The 19,409-nt window shown below is 45.5% G+C and overlaps 1 protein-coding gene across 3 annotated transcripts in view; it reads right to left on the bottom strand.

Annotated features, from left to right (window-relative positions):
• Nucleotides 1–19,409, bottom strand: part of foxp4 (forkhead box P4) — a 92,305-nt gene that overhangs the window by 23,865 nt on the left and 49,031 nt on the right. Inside the window, exons 3-7 of one of the 3 annotated variants that reach the window (XM_058630759.1) lie at nt 17,922–18,011; nt 14,829–14,870; nt 7,808–7,930; nt 4,717–4,863; nt 268–406 (exon numbers count right to left, since the gene is read on the bottom strand). In XM_058630759.1, coding sequence (XP_058486742.1) covers nt 268–406; nt 4,717–4,863; nt 7,808–7,930; nt 14,829–14,870; nt 17,922–18,011 — 541 coding nt within the window. The remainder of the gene's footprint in view (nt 1–267; nt 407–4,716; nt 4,864–7,807; nt 7,931–14,828; nt 14,871–17,921; nt 18,012–19,409) is intronic. The other 2 variants (XM_058630760.1, XM_058630762.1) reach the window with 2 other exon arrangements.

Below are 19,409 nucleotides of genomic sequence, written 5' to 3'. Positions count from 1 at the left end.
CACAGGCATATGCACACATTTAAGCAGGGGGGGGGGGGCTTAGTGGCATATTTTACCCATTATACAAATGAGTACCTTCCACAAACCCAGCAATCAGGTTTCCTTTCATCTTTTATAGGCTGATTAACTTAACAGGCTTCACATGTGGCACTGGGCACAGGCCTGTGTGTGCGTGTTTGTGTGTGTGTGTGTTTGTGTGAGTGCTACATGTTTGTTAAGATGCATCTGTGTTGCTGGATGTCTGTTTGTGCATAAATGTGCATGTACCTTGCTGCAGAGACTGCATGGCGGCAGTGGGCTGCAGTGGGACCAGGCCTTGTCTCTGGAGGTTGAGGATATGCTGCTGCTGGAGCTGCTGCATCTGGATCAGCTGCTGCTGGAAGGCCAACTGCTTACTGCCTAACTGCTGGTCACAGAACACAGAAAAGACAGAGGGTGGAAACAGTTAGCAATCTGGCTAACGCTTCCGTGTTATACAGGTCCTTTTGCTGTTGTGAAACACCGCTGCCACTGAATTATCTCATCTTACCTCAGCGTGTGTACGCTTTAACTGCTTTTTATCCATTCTCACAGGAAGCAATTACAATGTTTGTATGAAAAAATGAGAGACGGATTTTCAGGACTACTCTTTCTGGGAATTTGTGAGCAACAGTAGGAAAAGAATCATAATCAAAGCTAAGAAAAAGCAGATGAACGAGGACATTTATGGCACAGAAATGACTTGTATTGACTGAGGAGGAAAGAGAGCGTAAATGTGTGCAATAAAAGGAACATTTGGCACTAGTTCTAAACCTGATGCCAGTCAGTTGATCCATTCTATTATTAAAATACAACATCAACTAACACCACATACAATTAATGAAAAGTAAATGAAAACAAAGGTAATTATGAGGCCTGTATTTAAAATGATGACAAGCCCAGAACTCAAGCTGTGAGGACTGTTAGACGGTTTGTACGAGCATGGAAGGCAATGATGGAGGCTAAATAAAGATGAGGAGAGACTACTTGGCGCGTGGCGATAATATCAGTGTGTGTTACGGTGATAAATGTCCCCCTTCCTGCTCTCCCAGTCTAGGGCAGACCTGGCCTGTGCTGCGCTGTTTGAAGTCCCCTCTGACCAACCCCTGGGAGGAATGGACTTTATCTCTGGGAGATAAGTGGCGCAGAGGAAAAATAAATAAATACAACTTGAGGAACTGCTCATTGTGTGTGCATGTGTGTCTGTGAAAAAGAGTGGCAGCCTGGAACGCTTTGAACAGAGGGGAACTCACAGGAAGGGCAGATAGGTCACTTCCTTTCAGACTTTGTGCCTGGGGAGAAGAGGTGTGATGGCAATGTGTTTGTGTGTGGGAGAGGAGTAAGCACAGTGACGGTTCTTCACCAAAGAAAAACACAGGAAGAATGAAAAAGAGGAAACTCATCATTTTCAACCTGGTTTGATGTTGAAGTTAAATAAAAACATCTGAATTCTGAATGTAAATGTGCTGTGATCAAAAACTCAGAATAACTACTTATGAACATTATGGTGAGATTCAAAAGGAAAATGAAATCCATGAAATCCCATGAGGTATAATCTTACACCTTTGATTCAGTTTATTGTGGAGTGTCATCTGTTTCTATTCTGTTCTAACTAGGGCTGCAATGATTAATCAATTAATCAATCACTCATTGATTACTTTTTAAAATTATTAAAGCAAACTCTGATTTTGCAGCTTCTTAATTGTGAATATTTTCTGGTTTCTTTGCTCCATATAACAAAGAAATCCTAAAAACAAATTCATTTTGGTTTGGGGACAAAACAAGAAAACATTTTCTGACTATCTATCTATGTTATAAAGCAAACAACTAAATGATTCATCAAGAAAATAATAGACAGCCCTAGTCTATTATACTACAGTATAATTAGACACAGTTAGACTTTGCACCAGCAATTGGTGAAGTGGTTACAGACAAAATCTGTGTCATGCTTAAATCCCTCAGTTTGCTGAAGGAACTGGCCAAATCCTCATTTAATGCAGAGAAAGTTTGATCGTGATCAGAGTGTTCTAAATGAACTGAACCGTTTTTTTCTTCTTTTTCTTACTTTCCAGCCATCTGATCCCTTTTTCTACTTGTCTGTCCACTTTATTTTCTACCACTCCCCCATCTGTCTCTCATTCCCTCCTGAGATATGGCCACGGTTCTTTAAAACACACATTGTGTGCATGTGCGTGTCTGTGTGTGTGTGTGTGTGTGCCTGTGTTCTGTTTACATTAGCTGTGGCTGAGTGGCCAAAGCTAGCGCAGTAACAGGCTGTCAATGTGATTTATGAGCACATCACACACTGTCTGAGCCTGCCAGTCACACAGACACACGCACACACACACACACACACACACACACACACACACACACACACACCCAGGACACTGACAGGCACACATGCGCACGCACACATCTTTTGTGATGGTCAGAGTCACTTCATTAAGCTGACTTCTGACCAGTCCCAAATGCATAGGCGACACACAAACACACACACACTCGCTCTTTCAATACATCACGTCCATCCAGACAAGAAAGTGGAGAGGAATTGCAGAAAAGAGGGGAGAGGTGAAAAAGTCACAGCCACTCATTCGCAAATGCGCCAAAAAGGCAAAGGAGAGTTTTCTGTTTTATTCTTGCTCAACCACTGTCTGTCACCGCGTCTTTTAGTTTGTTAAAGACCTGCGAGAGGTGGATAAAACTACCTGTACGTCAAAGTGGACATAAGTCTTCCAGTTGCCAAACAAATGCCCGTTTTGAAGCCTGAAGATTTGTGATTTTGAGCCACACCAGGGACGTTTCCCCAACGTCCCCTGAGACCAGGCATCTACTGGACCTGTGGTTCTCAAACCTTCTACACCAGGTACCACCTGAGAAAATACTGAGCTAATGCTAAAATACAGTGGCGTAAATAGGCAGCTAAAGACTTTTCAGATTTATTCCCAATAAGATCATTTGCTCTCTCATCATCCTCCTCTTCCTCACTGGTACAGTGAACTTAGATTAAGATGGAGCGAGAGATAAGAGGTGACTCTAATTTATTCAAATTTTTTAACATAACCCTTTCTACTCACTCCAAGTACCACCCAGTGGTACACGTACCACAGTTTGAGAAACCATGATGCCAGACAAAACCAGTTGTCAATCACACTGACGTTCACTCATAGGCGCGGTGATGTAGCTAATGAAACTAACGAATGAGACCATTAACGCCTCAGGAAAGTGTTTACTGACGTTATAAATCAAGTCATGTTCCCACAGACTTGCACTCACCACAGTCCCCCCCCAACCCCCCCCCCCCAGTAGCTGACTGCTTCTTCCCACCCATCTGCCGGGCTTTTTCACTTTTCAAAACCAGACGGCTGCGTACTCCTTTTTATACATCGTCTGTGTTCAGAGACATCCACACTATCACAGCTACTTAGAGGCTTACAAACAGCTCAGGCCCTACAGTGGAAAACACCCCCTGCCTGTACAGTGTCTAACAGCACCTGCTTTACCAGGAGGAGATGTGAGAGTCGACTAAAAAAAAAAAAAGGTGTGATTGATGCCTCACAGCAACTGAAAAACACCGACTCCTGGAAACGGCCTTAGTCATATCAGCTGCATGCAGCTCTGTGGGGAGGCGTATTCCCCCAAGTGTATGTGTTTGTTCAGTGAACCATCACACATCAAGCCTCTCCCTCGCGGCGTGTTGTGTGTAGCTGTGACCAGTGTTTGCACTTGTCTAGTTGTTACAGGACAACAAACCTGAAAACTGGGACAGCGCCGAGCGAGGGAGGAAAAGGGGATTCAAACATGCAAGTGAACTGCAACTGGTTTGCTGTGGTCACGGTCGAGTTGGCTGACCGCTGTCGGTGAATGGGGGGGGGGGGGGGGTCTGCTGCCTACAGGGAGAGGGGGATGAGTGAGGGGAGGAGGAAGAGGAGAAATCTAGGATGTGTCTCCTCATGCGTTTATCAGAAATGTCTCGCGAGGTCTTTTTTTTGTTTTTTATAATAACTTTTGTCTCCGTTATGCATGCTCAGCGATTTTTTGCGAATGAGCGCTGCGCAGGCGCACACACACACACACACACACACACACACACATACACACACTGCCTACGCATATGCACAGGTTATAACAGTAATCTTGTCTGATCGATTGAAATCCTCTTTGTTGTGCCACGATGTGATCCTCGTTGATCCCCTGTTATCCCACTGTACCACAGCTGTGGTTAAACCTGGTGTGTTCATGCTCATGTGTGTGTGTGTGTGTGTGTGTGTGTGTGCGGAAATAGAAAAGTGAGAGCAAGGGAGGCTCCTAGAGCTGCTGGGGTTAATTGACAATTAAAAGAGTGGCAAACCCCTCCTACAGAGAGATTTTACCTCAGGCTTAGAGCTGAAGGCATGCAAATGAACACTCTGGCAGGGTGTAGTGCATGGCTTAGTACAGTGCTCTTTTGCTGCCTCGAAATGGCATGTTTGTAGTGTATTCACTAATCCTTGTTGTGAGACAAGCTTGAGCACGCAACAACAAGGCAGAAAGGGATGAGAAAAGAGACGGACGGAACCGGCATCCTACACATCCTAAACGTTAGATCCTCAGTGTCACTCTCTCCTCCTATGTCAACCACTTTCACCGCGTTTAAGGGCACTCGTTGCACTTCAGAGTGTTCTCGAGCTGAGTGAGTGTGCACTCGCTGAAGTTCACCTCTTTAGCTGCTTGCTTCCCGGCCTGCTGTTGCTGCTGCTGCTGCTGCTGCTGCTGCTGCTGTTGCTGCTGCTGCTGCTGCTGCTGCTGCTGAGTCAGAAGCTGGAGATGCAACTGCTCCTGCTGCTTCTTGTAATACTCCTGTAACTGGAGACAGACACAGAAAAGGTGGAGGCAGGGTGAGGGTGAGGGGTGAGGGGGGACAAGAAGGGGTGTGGGGGGGGGGAAATGTGAGATGAGTGAGTCACTTTGTATCAACCTCAACAACATCACAGTGTCTTCCAACAGTGGAATAGTCAGACGCCGTGACTCGGAAAAAAAGAGTCTGGAGCAGCGCAGCCGCTTTCTATTTCCCTGCTCTCGTTGAAGGCTGCAGTTTATTGTTGTGGCAGCGTGTGGTTTCTTGACAAACCACACGCAACAAGCAAACACAGACCTCACAAATGCCGCTGAAGAAGATTATGCAGCTATTATGGTGTGTCGGGGTGTGCTGCAAGGTGATTGTGTGTGTCAACGCCGCACTGAAGCTACTTGAATCGTTCACACCAGCCGGGTGGAACGATCCGACCGCGGCACAGAGACAGCGGAGCACAATTACTCCTGCTGCACACATGAACTGCCCCACGTTAGTGTAATGGAGAAGGTTATATAGAAAATACATCATACGAATATCCTCATACACACACCAATCTGCATGACTGAGCAAGACCATTCAGAGCCTACAGGGGGAAATGCATAAAGAGATATTGCTCTGTGAATACTTTAAGTCAGCTTTTGATGCATTTACTGTACTGCTGTCATAAAACACCTGCTGGGACTCTCTCTCGTTCTCTCTCTCTCTCTGGAGTTGTTTTCAGACATGAACTCCGTTTCTCTGGTCGTTTCTCTGGTCTAAATTTGGTCTAAATTCCAGGTAACATTTAAATGAGCTCATATGAGAACGCAGCTGAAGAAACTCTGGAGAATCTACAATGAGTGAACGTGTGAGCGTGAGCGCTTCCCCCGGTGCTCAAGCCAGAAAATGATGAGAAGGATTATTCTGGGCCATAATTATGAATTGGACGGATAACCTAAACAGAGTATGCAAATAAAAGGGCTGCTACTCAAAATTGTAAAATTAAGAAGTACCGGCCCACTTCATGCACTGGTCCAGAACCAGCACAGTGTTTAGTGTGTGTGTGTGTGTGTGTGTGTGTGATGGTGGTTATCTTCTTGAGCTCACACAGGTGTCTGTCTGCACTCTGTCTTTGTTTCATGGCGCGTCGAATGTTCAGAAAGGCTTTTCATCGGCAACTGACTTCACAGTGCGGCAGTCGCTTCGGTCTCTTATGCGTCTGACCCCTCGCTGAGCTGACTGCACACCGCCATCCCATCCATCCTCACCACACACACACACTCACTCTGCGTAATGTAACGCTCCTGCACTTTTTTTTCTTTGTGCACAAATGACTCTCACGCGTTCGGTTTGGATATTTTCCGAGCCACGGCTTCAATTTGACATCATTTACTATGCTTTTGTGCTGCGATGTTCCGTCTTGTCTGTCATTTATTTTAAATGCAGGACTAATGCGGGCTCGCCGCTCTTTCTTTTCCATCTGTCTTTACTTTCTTTTATCGCTCCTTAGGCGGAGTTAATCTCTCTTTTCCGCGTCGCTAGCCCTGATCGCCTTCTCATCACACAGACAAATGCAAGTATGCTTGCACACACACACGCACACGCACACACACACTTGGCTGGAGAGTGGTGAGTTGGGGGAAATAATTAAGTGATAATTAAGGTCTTTTTAATGATTTGATTCAATGGCTCTGTGCATTAAGAGCATGTGTAAGTGAAGCACTCACCTCTCCAGCCTATTACCATGACCTTGACTTTAGAGAACACACCGAGACATGAAAGGCAGTGCAGCTTTAGCATAAATAAAGGCTAAGGGAGAGTCAAAGATCAAAACACACACACACACACACACACATTCAAATCTGCAAACATCTGCCTGTACAAACACTCAACTTCTGCTTAGCAGTGGGCCGTAAACCCTTACTTACACACTCTTACACAACACTGTATTGCCATGGGGATATAAATTTAATGCTCCAGTGAGTGATATGTTGGTTGATTGTTCTCTCTCTTACTCACTCCCTCTCTCTCTCTCTCTCTCTCTCTCTCTCTCTCTCTCTCTGGGTCTGTGAGGAAAAGTGCCTGATTTGCAGATATACACTAAGAGCAAGTCCATTCTGTGGTTAATTAAGTGGGAGAGCAATGTTAAACTCAGTGATTTTAATAGCAGTAGTGTAATGTGTGTGTGTGTGTGTGTGTGTGAGTGAGTGTGCCTCGCTCTTTTTTTCCTCGTTAGAGAGAGAAAAAAAAAGAAGAAGAGCTGGTGAAGAGGTTCTTAACCATCTGCACGTCTGTTTCCAGAAAGCCAGCACATTTCACATTTCCATTATGATACATGTTGTCTGATCTACCCACTGCAATTTATACTTCCCTGAAGCTACCGCTCCTTATTAAATCTATCCGTCCTGGCCTTGCCTGCATGACCATGTATGTGCTTTCTAGACATCCCCTATGCTGCTCTATATACAGTAAATATGCATATACATATATATATATATATATATATACATATATATAACTGCTCTGGCAATAGTCTTTTCCACAGCCTTGACAAAGGTTTTGTGTGTGTTTCCATTGTGCTGGTAGAAGGTCACAGGTTGGAGTGTTTGAAAGAGACGAAGACTGTTTAATGGTTTGTGTCAACATGGCAACGCCTCTGTCACCTGCTGGGCATGAGCATACAACTATGATTCACTCGTGCTAAAAAGTGTTAATGTGCAAGTTTATAGGGGGTGCAAGTGTGTGCCTGCAGACGGGGGGGGGCATGTACATTCTCCTAGCAACAATGCTAAATAGCAGGCACTCAAAAGTGACAATGTGTGTATATGGGAGGCTATGAGGACGTCTGTTTATCTTCAAAGATGAATAAGATGCAATCACGCCCAGTGTGTGTCAGCACCTACTAAAAACAAACACATTCAAACACGCCGACCTGGGAAAACGTCCAACCTGTGCGAGTGTGTGTTTGCATGTTACCTGCTGTAGCATTAAAGCCTGCTGTTGTTGGAGAAGGGCCTGGAGCTGAGGAGGAGACAGGATCTGTTGCATCTGCTGAGGAGTGATCATCTGTGGACTCATCATCGCCATGGACACGGGCACCTAAGCACAACACGGGGCGGATAAAGACGCACACAGTCAATGTAAATCCTCCACATTTTCAAATTAGCACTTCAAAGCAGGACAACGCACAAGATTTGTGTGAAAATGCCCCGGCCAACACACTGAGCTTTAAGCATGACTCGACCTGCAACTGAACGCTCGACTCAAAACAAACAATTCGAAGGGAAGCTGTTCAGCCTGTTGGTAGCATCAGGCAAAGTTAGAAGGGAGTTGTCTCTTATTCGGTGTTGTCAATCATTGCGAAGGAAAGCGGCCATCTTCAATCAAAGATAAACATTGTTGACAATTCCCTACACAAGGCAAGCATTGTGGGGAAAGAAGCCGCGATAAAAGGAGATGTATGCAATCCTCCACCGAAATATAAAATCTTATCAGCTTCCATAAACACGCGATTAAGACTCCCTATGATTTTCTCTTCACATAGTCAAGCCTGGCTACGAAAAAAGGAACAACAAAGTGGCTATCTGATCAGATTTCTATCTCATCAGATACAGCTACAGTCAGGAAAAGACAGAGAGAGAGAAAATGTGCGAGAAGTGCAGTGAATCTTTTTGTCCATGTGTTGTGCGAGCACGCTTAATGCACATGCATTGTACACAGAGATAAAGGGAAGATGTCCATCTGATTACAAACATGCAAAATAGCCACATGAATGAAAATGAAGGTATAAAGCTGGACGAAATATACGGAGAAAAACCCACACTGATAGGCGAGTGAAAATACACGGTAAATACACACAATAAAATATCGACTGTTAATGATCTGTATTACATCTTAATATACAGTTACTACCTTTTCTTGCAGATAATAGCCTGGGTTTGGATGCTTTCATGTTAAATGAAGGATATTTGCGTGTGTTAGAAACAATGACATTACTCAGAAATATGATCACATTCTGCTATGACACAAATAATTAGACTCCAAATTAAAAAAGTGACCTTTTTGAATATAAATGTGTCGACTCCATGTGTTCCTTAATCAGTATAATATATAATATTTAGTGTATTTCACACATTTATTCACAGATACCTTGTCACGATATGATGACATCCAAACATTAAGACGATATCTTGTCTCATATAACGATATATAGATAAAGTATCCACATATTGCCCAGCCCTATTTTTGTAGCAGAGCATTTGAGACAGTGTGAGATAGTTAGAGAGACAGCGGTGGAGTGATATGGTGTCAAAGAGTTGATCGTTTCTGTGTTTACAGGCTGTGGGACAATAAGCTCTTTATACACATTCAATAAACTAAACTGTTTTGTCAACACAAATAATCCTGCCTGTTCCCGAGTGATGACTGTTTTAGGACTGATGAGGATGATTTATCGCCTCTGACACTGCTCGCTTATTTATATTCACTCATAGCCTCAGCCACTCGTCTCTCTCTCTCTCTCTCTCTCTCTTGGTCAAACTGTGAGTATGTGTACATCTGTGTGGGCTGCTGTGTGTGTGTGTGTGTGTGTGTGTGTGTGTGGGCATGCATAAGTGCCAATGATGTGGGGCTCACTTCAGAGACGCAGTCACCTGAGGGAACCAGGTGGGGTGGGGGGGGGCGATGGGAGCACGTAGTGAGCAAGAGCTGTCACTGATAAATTGAATCTGTACAGCGCTGATTTGATTTTGTAAACAAGATTGGCCTAAAATACGAACACCGTCTTCACCACCAGACTCCTGTCTCCTGCCTCCTTCCTCCGTCTCCTATTCTCAGTGCCAGTGACCCCGAGACACGTTTATCAGTCCAGACTTCCCTGACTAAACACACTCCCAGTCTGCGTGTAGCACTGCAGAGAACACTGTGTATGAGAGGTGGTGTTACGGGAAGTCGAAAAAATGGGTGTGTGAATGAGCAGCAGTGCATGTGATTGTGTGTGTGTGTGTGTGTGTGTATGTTTGAGTTAAAAAGAGAGAGAGAGAAAGAATAAGACAGAGACAGAGTGAGGTGAGTGAGGGGAAGGGTGGTGTTGTGGCAGCTGGTAAAAGAACAGGCAAAGGGGACTGGGGGGGTGGGGGGTGTGTGTGTGTGTGTGGGGGGGGTTGGCGGTGATGGGTGCCGCTTGGCGTCATGCCAGCGTGCCCCCACCGCGGGGCCTTGTCAGTCTAAGCTGCCAAATGAAAAGCTGTAATTAATTGCTCTTGTGCATCCCATTCTTCCTCCCTGACAACTCATACATTCTATTTTATACACACTGCCATTGACATTTTCAAGTTACAGGCGTAATAATTACTGGAGTTATAGCACCTTTCGCTGGGCTACGCCAGGCGCCCGGCGCGTGTGCACGCGTGCGAGCGCTGATACACTGTACTGTATGTGTGGGTGTATGTGCGTGTCTGCATGCGTTTATGGCGTGTGTGCGTGTGTGTGTGCGTGTGTGTGTGGAGGGCTGAATGCAACGTAGTTAAGGTTTGACGCCATTAATTGCCCCTATAATCTAATATCACAAAGCGTGGTGATTATGGGGCATGCTTTGCCACCGCCATACGACACCGCTAGCCTGAGAGCGCCGCCACAAAACAAAAGCTACGCCATTAGCGATTTGACGGGCCAGGACAAAAGCACCTCACAATGCGGAATTATATTTTCATTCGGCTTTGTCTCTCCCGGTGAATGATTTCTCCCCTTTCATGGGACTGTGAATAGGGAGAGTCTGAAAAGTCGAGCGATTTGAAGTCAGCCATTTATTAAATGCATTTAATTTTTTTTCCCACTGTCGTCCCACTTTTTTTTTTCTTTTTTTTTTTCTTCTTCATGTTGCATGTTAATTTAAAAGACACAGAGGGAGAGAGAGAGATGCATGGTAGATTAGTGGGAGAGAGGTAAAGATGGGGTGGGTGGGTGTCGGGGGGGGCGGCGAGTAGAGAGAGAAGAGAATAGGATGATACTATCCACACGTTTAAAAGAAAGAAAAGAAAGACAGAGAGGAGGGAAGCAGCGGGAGAGGAAGGGAGGAAGGAAATGATGGTTTAAAAATAAAGAGATGTGTGTGAGGAGTCACACAGCGGGTCTGTGGAAAGAGAAAGTGTGTGGCCTGTAGAGCTCGGGGCAATGACGGCACACAGTCACAGTGGACAATCACAAAAGCCTGTAAAGTAAGTGACTGATAAAGGACACTAATTATATAGAAACATTTAAAAAACCTAAGTTGTCATTTACATGCAGGAATAAGTCACATGTGCCATCACACACTCTGCTGAGGGCACGGCGGCTGACAGAGGTCAAACCCTGCCACGGAGAGAGGGAGCTGGAGGAGGGAGGAGTGGACTAAGGAGAGGAGAGGAGAGGAGAGGAGAGGAGTGAGGCGGCCCTGTCGTTTACAGAGAGTGGAGGAGTAATTAGAGGGGATGTTTGAAGAGGGAGTTTAACTGATTAACAAAAGAAGAGAGGGAGCAAGGGAGCACCCGGAAGATGGGAAGGAAAAGGAGGAAAAAGGCACGGAGTCCCCAGAGGAGTGAAGAGAGAGAAAGAGAGAGGGGGGGGGGATGTAACTTGCATTTCAATGAGGCTCCATCCTTCCCTCCTCTCCTCCCTTGATGACTTTTCATTCTAACGAGGAGGAAAGCCCCGCTTTCCATTTCAGATGAATCCTCAGAAACAGAGAGAGGAGGGCTATCTGATATTATACCAGCCCTGCAGCCAGCGGGGGAAATAGGCCCCGTGCTCCTCAGCACCGTGTTTATACAGACCACAGGCTGCTTAAATGACTACATCATCTCTGATTCACGAGTCAACTTTGGATTTCACACCTTCACCCGCATTTTTAATTGAGGTCTCGGTCTGGGACTCAAAATATTCACCCAAAACACACAGCTTTTTACTATCTCATCAGTGTCCACCACCAATGATCACCTTTCTAAATACACAACAGTGCTCTAAAGAATGTTTTATCCACTCTTTTTTTTGGGGGGGAGAACAACCTTTTGACATCACTCTCTTCAGCTTCACAAGTAGATAAATTAACTGGTTCAGCTATTCACCACATGCTGGCCCAAAAATGTGGGGCCAATATGTGAGTGTCTCTTTCTCTCTTCCTCTGTGTGTGTGTGAGTGAGTGAGAGAGAGAGATGCGGGTGAAAAGAAAGAAAGGAGGCTATAATCAGAATCTAAACAGGCTCTCAGTCTAAATGACGCGGGCTCTGCCTCCGGGTCTATGGGGACACACAGGAGAGAGGGATAATTGAAAAAATGACAAGGAGAAAAGCAGGAGGAAAAAAAGAGAGAGGCTGACACGGACCTCCTCCCCTCTTCCTCCTCCTCCTCCTCCTTCTCCTCATCCCTCCTGGAAGGAGAAAACCACAGCGCTGTTTATCCTTGTCACTGAGCATTACCACCTCACAGTGGAAGGGACGCCTGCCTCTCTGTCCTTCTCTCTCACTCTCTCACACACACACACACACACACACATTTGTAGGTGCATTAAACTGGATCTCTGTCTTTGAAACGACCCACAACGCCCCGCTATTGCATTTTAATAGAAAATAATTCATATTGATAAGTTTCCAAGTCTGGTCTGATTGGAAAATGGCAAAAGTTGAGCTTTGCAGCAGTGATAGGAACGAGATGAATCTGTTCTTCCTCACATACACATGGCTCCAACATGACCCTCTCACGCGGTAGCAAGCAGCAGCACTGTGCCATTTCTTAGTGCGTGAAGTAAATCCCCCCTTTTCTTTCGTTGGTTCAGTTATTCACCAGCTATCATCACTATCACTGCTCCCCTCTTTCAGTCCCCACAGGTAAACAGCCCCTCGGTGCTCATCCTGCCAAGAAAGGAGAGTGGAGCAGGAGGACAAGGAGGTGCAGAGAGGGCCAAAGAGAGAGAGGGAAGCACGAGGAATGAAGCTGAAAAGCATTTGACTAAAAAAAAAAAAAGAGAGAAAGAGGAGGGAGTGCCTACTGTGCTGAGAGCGTTGTTTGCAGCTCACGACCAGGCCTCCAAGTAAAAGGGTCCCATTGTGTGTGGTGAGTACCCTCCTCTAGCTAATCTTCAGCGGGGCCAGGGGCCACATTACTCCAGGGGAAACTGATGAGCGAAGCCAGGTGGGGTTGAGGATGTGCACAGCAGCTTACTGCCTCAGACTTCAAACCTCTTTTTTTTGCTGAGCAATCGTTCTGTTGTTGCAAACTAGTGTTAAAAATCAGTCACATGTGCAAAAAAAATCTACTATTTGTTGCACTTATTTAGCAAATTGCAGATATATAACTATAATAATATATAACTATAATAATATATAACGTGATTGGTTCAGAGGAAAGTGGGGCCTTGAAAGCAGCATGTAGGTGTCTCCACTTGCTGGTCTGGGACTTGCACACGTAGACACACACACACACGCAGACACACTCTCACACTCATACAGTTTACACGTGGATGTGCAAAACACTCTCCCCTGACATGGGCCAGACAAATGAAAAAAAAAAAAAAAAGACTTCAGTGAGGACAGTGAAGGACCAGCAAGTTCAAGTGGAAAATCCTCCTCCTCCTCCTCCCCCCTTTTCCTCCATCTCTCCCTCCTCTCATCTCCCCCCCAATCCGCCGCCTCCCTCCATCTAACGCCCCAATGCTCCAGAATAAAAATGACAATGCATTTCCAGTGACACACACACACACACACACTCGGACAAACACACACTCGGGGGGGCACTTCATTGGGAAGTGTGAAAGGCTGTTATCGACCATATTTCATTACTGATTTCACTCATGTTTCAAATCACAAAATAAGAGTTTCACACTCCAGTGGCCAGACCCAAACCTCTCCTCTCCATCCCTCGCCTCTGTCAGTCCACCCCTCTGCCCAGAGCCAAACCCATTCCACTGGCTGCTCAACCTCCTCCCATACACCCGTCACAAACTGTCAGGACCCCAAACTACCCCCCAACACACACACACACACACACACACTGAACTACACGCACATGTGTGCACACGGCCCCCCAATTCCCTTCGCGTCAAATAAGAGAAACTGCCAACTAAGCACTTTCATTGAGTGGACAAAAGGAGTGCTTTGGGAAAAAATGCTTTGAAAGGAAATAAAATAGAGCGGGAGAAGGAACGGCTTCACTGCTGCAGACTCTGGGGGGCACAACACTCATCTCGACTTAGAAATTTGTTGATTAGTTGAAAGACTTTGAACTTTGCAACAGAGTCTTTCTGCGTGTAGTTGTGCCTCACAATTCTATAGTGGTTTAAATAAAGCAGCTGGGAAATGCAGCAAACAACTGAGCAACACGTCAGATTAGGTCTGTGAAATGAAACTCTCGGCACGGAGAGTGACGTGCCTCGGTTTCCTCCTCCTGTCGTTCCTGCGCGGCTGCCCGTCTTTCTCCACGTCCCACTGTGCCGGTGCCAACCCTCTCCAGAGAGCGCCGAGCCAAGCTAATTAACATATCTCTAATGAGTCTTTTCATTTTTTTCCTAATTAAACGAGCTCCTCAATAATACATGAAAACAGGACACCGCGCTATTCAATTACATACGTGTGGGCCACAGCCAAGCACGTGCATTAATCTGTATGTGTGCATGCCAAGTGGCAGCGTGTTAAGTGTGCCAGGCGCGTGTCTGCCAAGTGGGCGTATACGTGTCTGCCGGCGCCCTCCTAGTGTGTGTGGCAAGTGTGCCCATTGTAGAGAGCGTGTGCCAGGTCAAAGAGCCATGTTACATATCGTGCTGGGTAATCCACCATTTGCCACTGTGTCTGCCAACTGTGTGCCCACCAACTCTCTCAGCTGCATTCATGCTTCCGCCAATTAGAGTGACTGTGGGGCGAATGATGTCCATTACCGAGCGTAAACGCACACCTAAAGAGTCACATTATGCAAATACAGTGGAGGGTAACATTATACTTGTGTAATCTTGTATAAGGGAAAATTCACTTACATGTATTGAGGGAATTCTGACTGAGCTTAGATGCTGTTTGCACTGTAAAAAAAACAAACAAAAAAAGCCTTGCTTTAGGGGCATGTTAGCAGTAGCTAAAGTGAATTAAGACTTTCCAGGTTAAAAGCTTGGGACCAAATGGATATTAATTCATTTTTTATTATTTAAATATCTTTATTATATCACGTTATACTCAGTGATGTGATTATCACTGAGTATATATATATATTATCTGCCAATGTTATGAAGCGTCATTCAATCCGTGTTAAATTGTACATTTGCGCCAAAAGTCAAATTAAAATGTCTCCTAGATCTTGAATCACGTAATTCTTCACTTGAAAATTTTTATATTGTTCTCTTTGGCTTCAATTTCTTTCCTGCATTTGCCTGGATCTATTGAGTTTCTCTTAAAGGCGGCATATGACAGTGTGGCACACACACACACACACACACACACACAGCAGATTGATACCATCTCACACAGCCAGCCAAACACAGGGACCATCTCTGAACAGCCAATCAAAAAGCAGATTTAATCTTAGTTTCCTTTTTTCCCCCCTCTATTATAAATAAAGAAGAGAAATATGATGGGGATGGTGAAGGGTGAGGTGAGGGGCCAGTATAGGGGGATGGGGGTGTCACTGTAGACCGAGGCTTCTCCAGAGAAGTCAAGACACAAAAAGAAGTCTTCCCGCGCTCCCTGTCTGCCTCTGACGTCCTCCCTCAGAGAGAAGGGGGGAAAAAATCTAATTATCGAGCTCCTAAAGATCTCATTATTGGCTGAGGTTCATTTGCATGTGTGAGAGCAGCCCAGCAGGAACCGACCTGCGGACGGCCATTTTGTGCCTGATGTGAGCCGACGTGTCACCGTACAGTTGTTCGCTGCCACCTTTAGAAATGACCAAAATTAAACGTCTGGCTTCACTCGCCGACAGATGATTGCTACAATTACAGTAACTGAGGGCAATTTCGGCAATTTAAAAATGACCATGAAGCTGGAAATGAGAGTCAACTACTTGAAGAAAGTGATTGTATGTGCTGCCTCGCTACAGTAGTAGCCAGGTTTGTTCTATAGCCAGTACTTTGCGCCTGTGTTTGTGTGTTTGCGTGTGTGTGTGTGTGTGTATATCGGGGAGGGTGCGTGGGGTCATGTGAGCTGACAGCTCAGACAACAGAGATGTAGCGTAGATGCCCTGAAGAGTACAGCGAGGCCAGCGAGGCCAGGCACCAACAAACAAGACAAACAAGACAGAGATGTAGAGGAAAGAGGGCAACGCGGCGCTTGTGTGGCTCTGTGTGTGTGTGTGTGTGTTGGAGAGCGAGGGAGAAAAAGCAGTGGAAGGTAATACTTCTTGTACGTAAGAGATGCGTGTCAGAGTTGGGTCGACTAAATGTGTGTTTGTCCTGCGTTTGACCTCATTCATGTGAGAGTGCTGTCACATTCATCTCCTGTCAACTTCCACATAGACTTGACTTCCATACATGTTTCCTCCATTGCTAAACATTTAGAAAACAAGGCTAATTCTCCGTCACGCCCCAAATCTCTCAAAGCCTTTTTCTGTTTTCTTATTCTGAGAGAATGAGTCAGGAATTGGGAAATGCCGTAATTATCTGTAACATTTGATTATCTCGCAGAGTGACCCCGGTCAGGGGGAGGGTCTGATGACACACACTGACCTATCAGGACAATGCAGCGGTAACACAGAAGTCAGGCTGAACAATGCATGCACCGTTTGGTGTTCATTTACAATATAACATTTTTTTTTTACAACCTGTAAATGCACCATGTAAGTTCTACTACCAGGTTCTATCCAAAGTAAATAAAGTTATTCTGATTCCAGTTCAGGTTTTGATTAAAGAGTAATCCACATGATCCGCCTCCTTTTATTAACATTTTATTTCAGTTTTGACATCTTCCAGTAATGAGCAGGGATTCCTTCTGAGGCTCTTTGGCACGGTCACTCCATGAAGCATGACTTTTATTACTTGCAGATATTATTATTATTTGCTGCAAATAATTGCCTTTTATCCAGATGTCATAAATAGCATTATTACCTTTACATGTGACAAGTTTCCCAGTTTTTTTACCACTGGTGTTACGCACACGGCAAATGAAATCTGACCTTCTCTTTGCCTCGGCCTCACGTCCGTCTTTCTCCGTCTTCCCTCTTTTTCTCTCTATTCCCCAAACTGCAATGGTCCAGCTGTTTATCATGTGGCATGTTAATGAGAAGAGCAGTGCAAACGGCCAGACTGCTCGCAGCTCTAGTATACCCATGGCCCCACTTTATTGATATGACACACGGCCACAAATCACGCTCGCACATGCACTCTGCACATCACATAATTGTAAAGAACTGCCAAAGGTAATGTCACATGTGATATTTATCCGCATACACGGGAATAATGCGTGTGTGTGTGTCCTCGAGTGTCGTTCAGTGGGGATCCTGCACTCCCCACAGCTCTCTCTCTGCTTACTGTGGAATTCAACTCTGAAAACAGCTACCCAATCACTACAAAGCCCTCTTTGGCACACACACACACACACACACACACTAACAATGACACTCATGTGCTCAATGAAAAAGAGAGATACAGACAGAGGAAGAGAGAGAGAGGGAGAGGGAGAGGGAGCGAGTGAAAAGTATGCGCCTATATCACACAGTGGCGTTGACGTGGCAGGTTGGTGAAGGCAAAGCTGGAGCAGCCAAGGGCTTAATAATATACAGATTCTGACAAAGCAACACTTGGGTTGTGTGTGTGTGTGTGTGTGTGTACTTGTATTTCTTTAAGAGCTTTTCTGGCATAAACACTGACCTTGTCAGGACCAGTAGTCCTCATGGAGACCAAAACCTGGTCCCTAATGAGGCAGGATCTAATTTCTGGTTTGGAACTGGTTATGTTTGGGGCTAAGATTTTTATTGTGCTTAGGTTAAGGTTAGGCTTAAGCCTTAAGGTTAAGGATAATGTTTTGTTTAGGCTGTACAAATGAATGGAAGTCAATGCAGAGTCCTAAGAAGAATAGCTGTGCAAACCCGTGTGTGTGTGTGTGTGTGTGTGTGTGTGTGTGTGTGTGTGCGTGCGCACTCTGACCTGTAAAGAGCTCTGTTTGACCTCGTTGCTGCCAGGGGAGTTTAGTCCAGAGGCCTGCTGCAGGAGGAACTGTCTGGCTGCCTGGATGGCCTATGACAGAGAGAGAGAGAGAGAGAGAGAGAGAGATGATTAAGTGTTTGTCATGCATATACAGTCACGGTGGAATATTTTGCAGTATTTAATAAACAACACACTTGTGAAAGGGACACACACACACACTCAAAGAACAAACTCAAACCATTTCAATTTAGATAAAAGCCAAACACAAACACTCACTCTCCTCCAGGCCACTCAGTGTACTCTCTGTTTTAGCCAAGCTCTCAGGTCTGATTTCCTCAACTTCCACCTGGCACACACAAACACACACACACACTGACCCACACACACACACACAGACCCATACACACACACACACTGTGCTCAAGAATGTGTATCTGCACTTGAGCTTGTGCCTACGTGACTGAATTTGTCCTCAGTCATTCAAAACCTTTCTGACCATCTCCTCTTTCCCTTCACTCTCTCCCATCGGTTTCACTCTCCTCCTCCTCCTCCTCCTCCTCTCCTCTTTTTAGAGGAAAGGGCATAGTGGGTTTTCCACATCCTCTGAGGCAGGAGTGTGTCAGCATAACTTCATGTGTGTCAGTTGCTCAGTGTGTTCTGCGTGTGTCAGAGTGATGTAAGGAAGCGTTTGCCCTGATGTGCCCTAAAGAGCTGTGACTAACTGCCACCCACCTCACCGCCCCTCTCCTCCTCCCGCTTCTCCCATTTCTGCCCTCAAGTGCAGTCTATTCAGACCAATGACACCATTGCTCACTGGCTCTTGTCTTGGTTTGCTCACGCTGCCCTTGAGAGTGTCGCAGATTCATCCTCTCGACACTGTCGCCTCACTCGTCCCCACCCACCGTTTCCCTTGATGTCTCCTTTCCTCCCTCGTTGATTGTGTAATTAACTGTTGTTGTTTGTTGCAGCGTTAAAGACACTGGGAAACACTTGTGTTGTCTTTTCATCCTGGTACGGTTCAGTTTGGAATGGTGAAGCCCTAAGTTAGACTTGTGTTTGGACTAAGAACAGTAACTTTACTTGGTAGACAGGGTGTGACGTCGTACCTTTATGACGACAAAGAACGACGACAGCGAACGTGACACAACAGACAACAATGGAGGACACAGAGTAGACTCTGATTTTCCTGCCTGGTTTGTGGCTGTTTGTCTCAAGAAGACGTCAGGTTCTGACTGCGGGCGTTGAAGAAACACCAGTCACAAGGGAATGACATCAGCTGACTGTCGTGGGTGGAGCTCCACCCTGACCGTACCGTACCATTTTACTCTGGTACCCCAAAAGAAGGGTAGTATTTGGTAGTATTCTGAATGGAAACACCAAAAAAAAAACAAAAAAAAACCCAGACTGTTCCACACAGGAAAAATCAGCCCCACGAGGAATGAGTATTTCTGCTGGAATGACTGAAAGCCTCCAAAAACAAAACAAGAA

This window comes from Solea solea, chromosome 6 (assembly GCF_958295425.1).
Source record: "Solea solea chromosome 6, fSolSol10.1, whole genome shotgun sequence".
Lineage (NCBI taxonomy): Eukaryota > Metazoa > Chordata > Actinopteri > Pleuronectiformes > Soleidae > Solea > Solea solea.
This window is presented reverse-complemented; position numbering and strand designations above follow the sequence as displayed.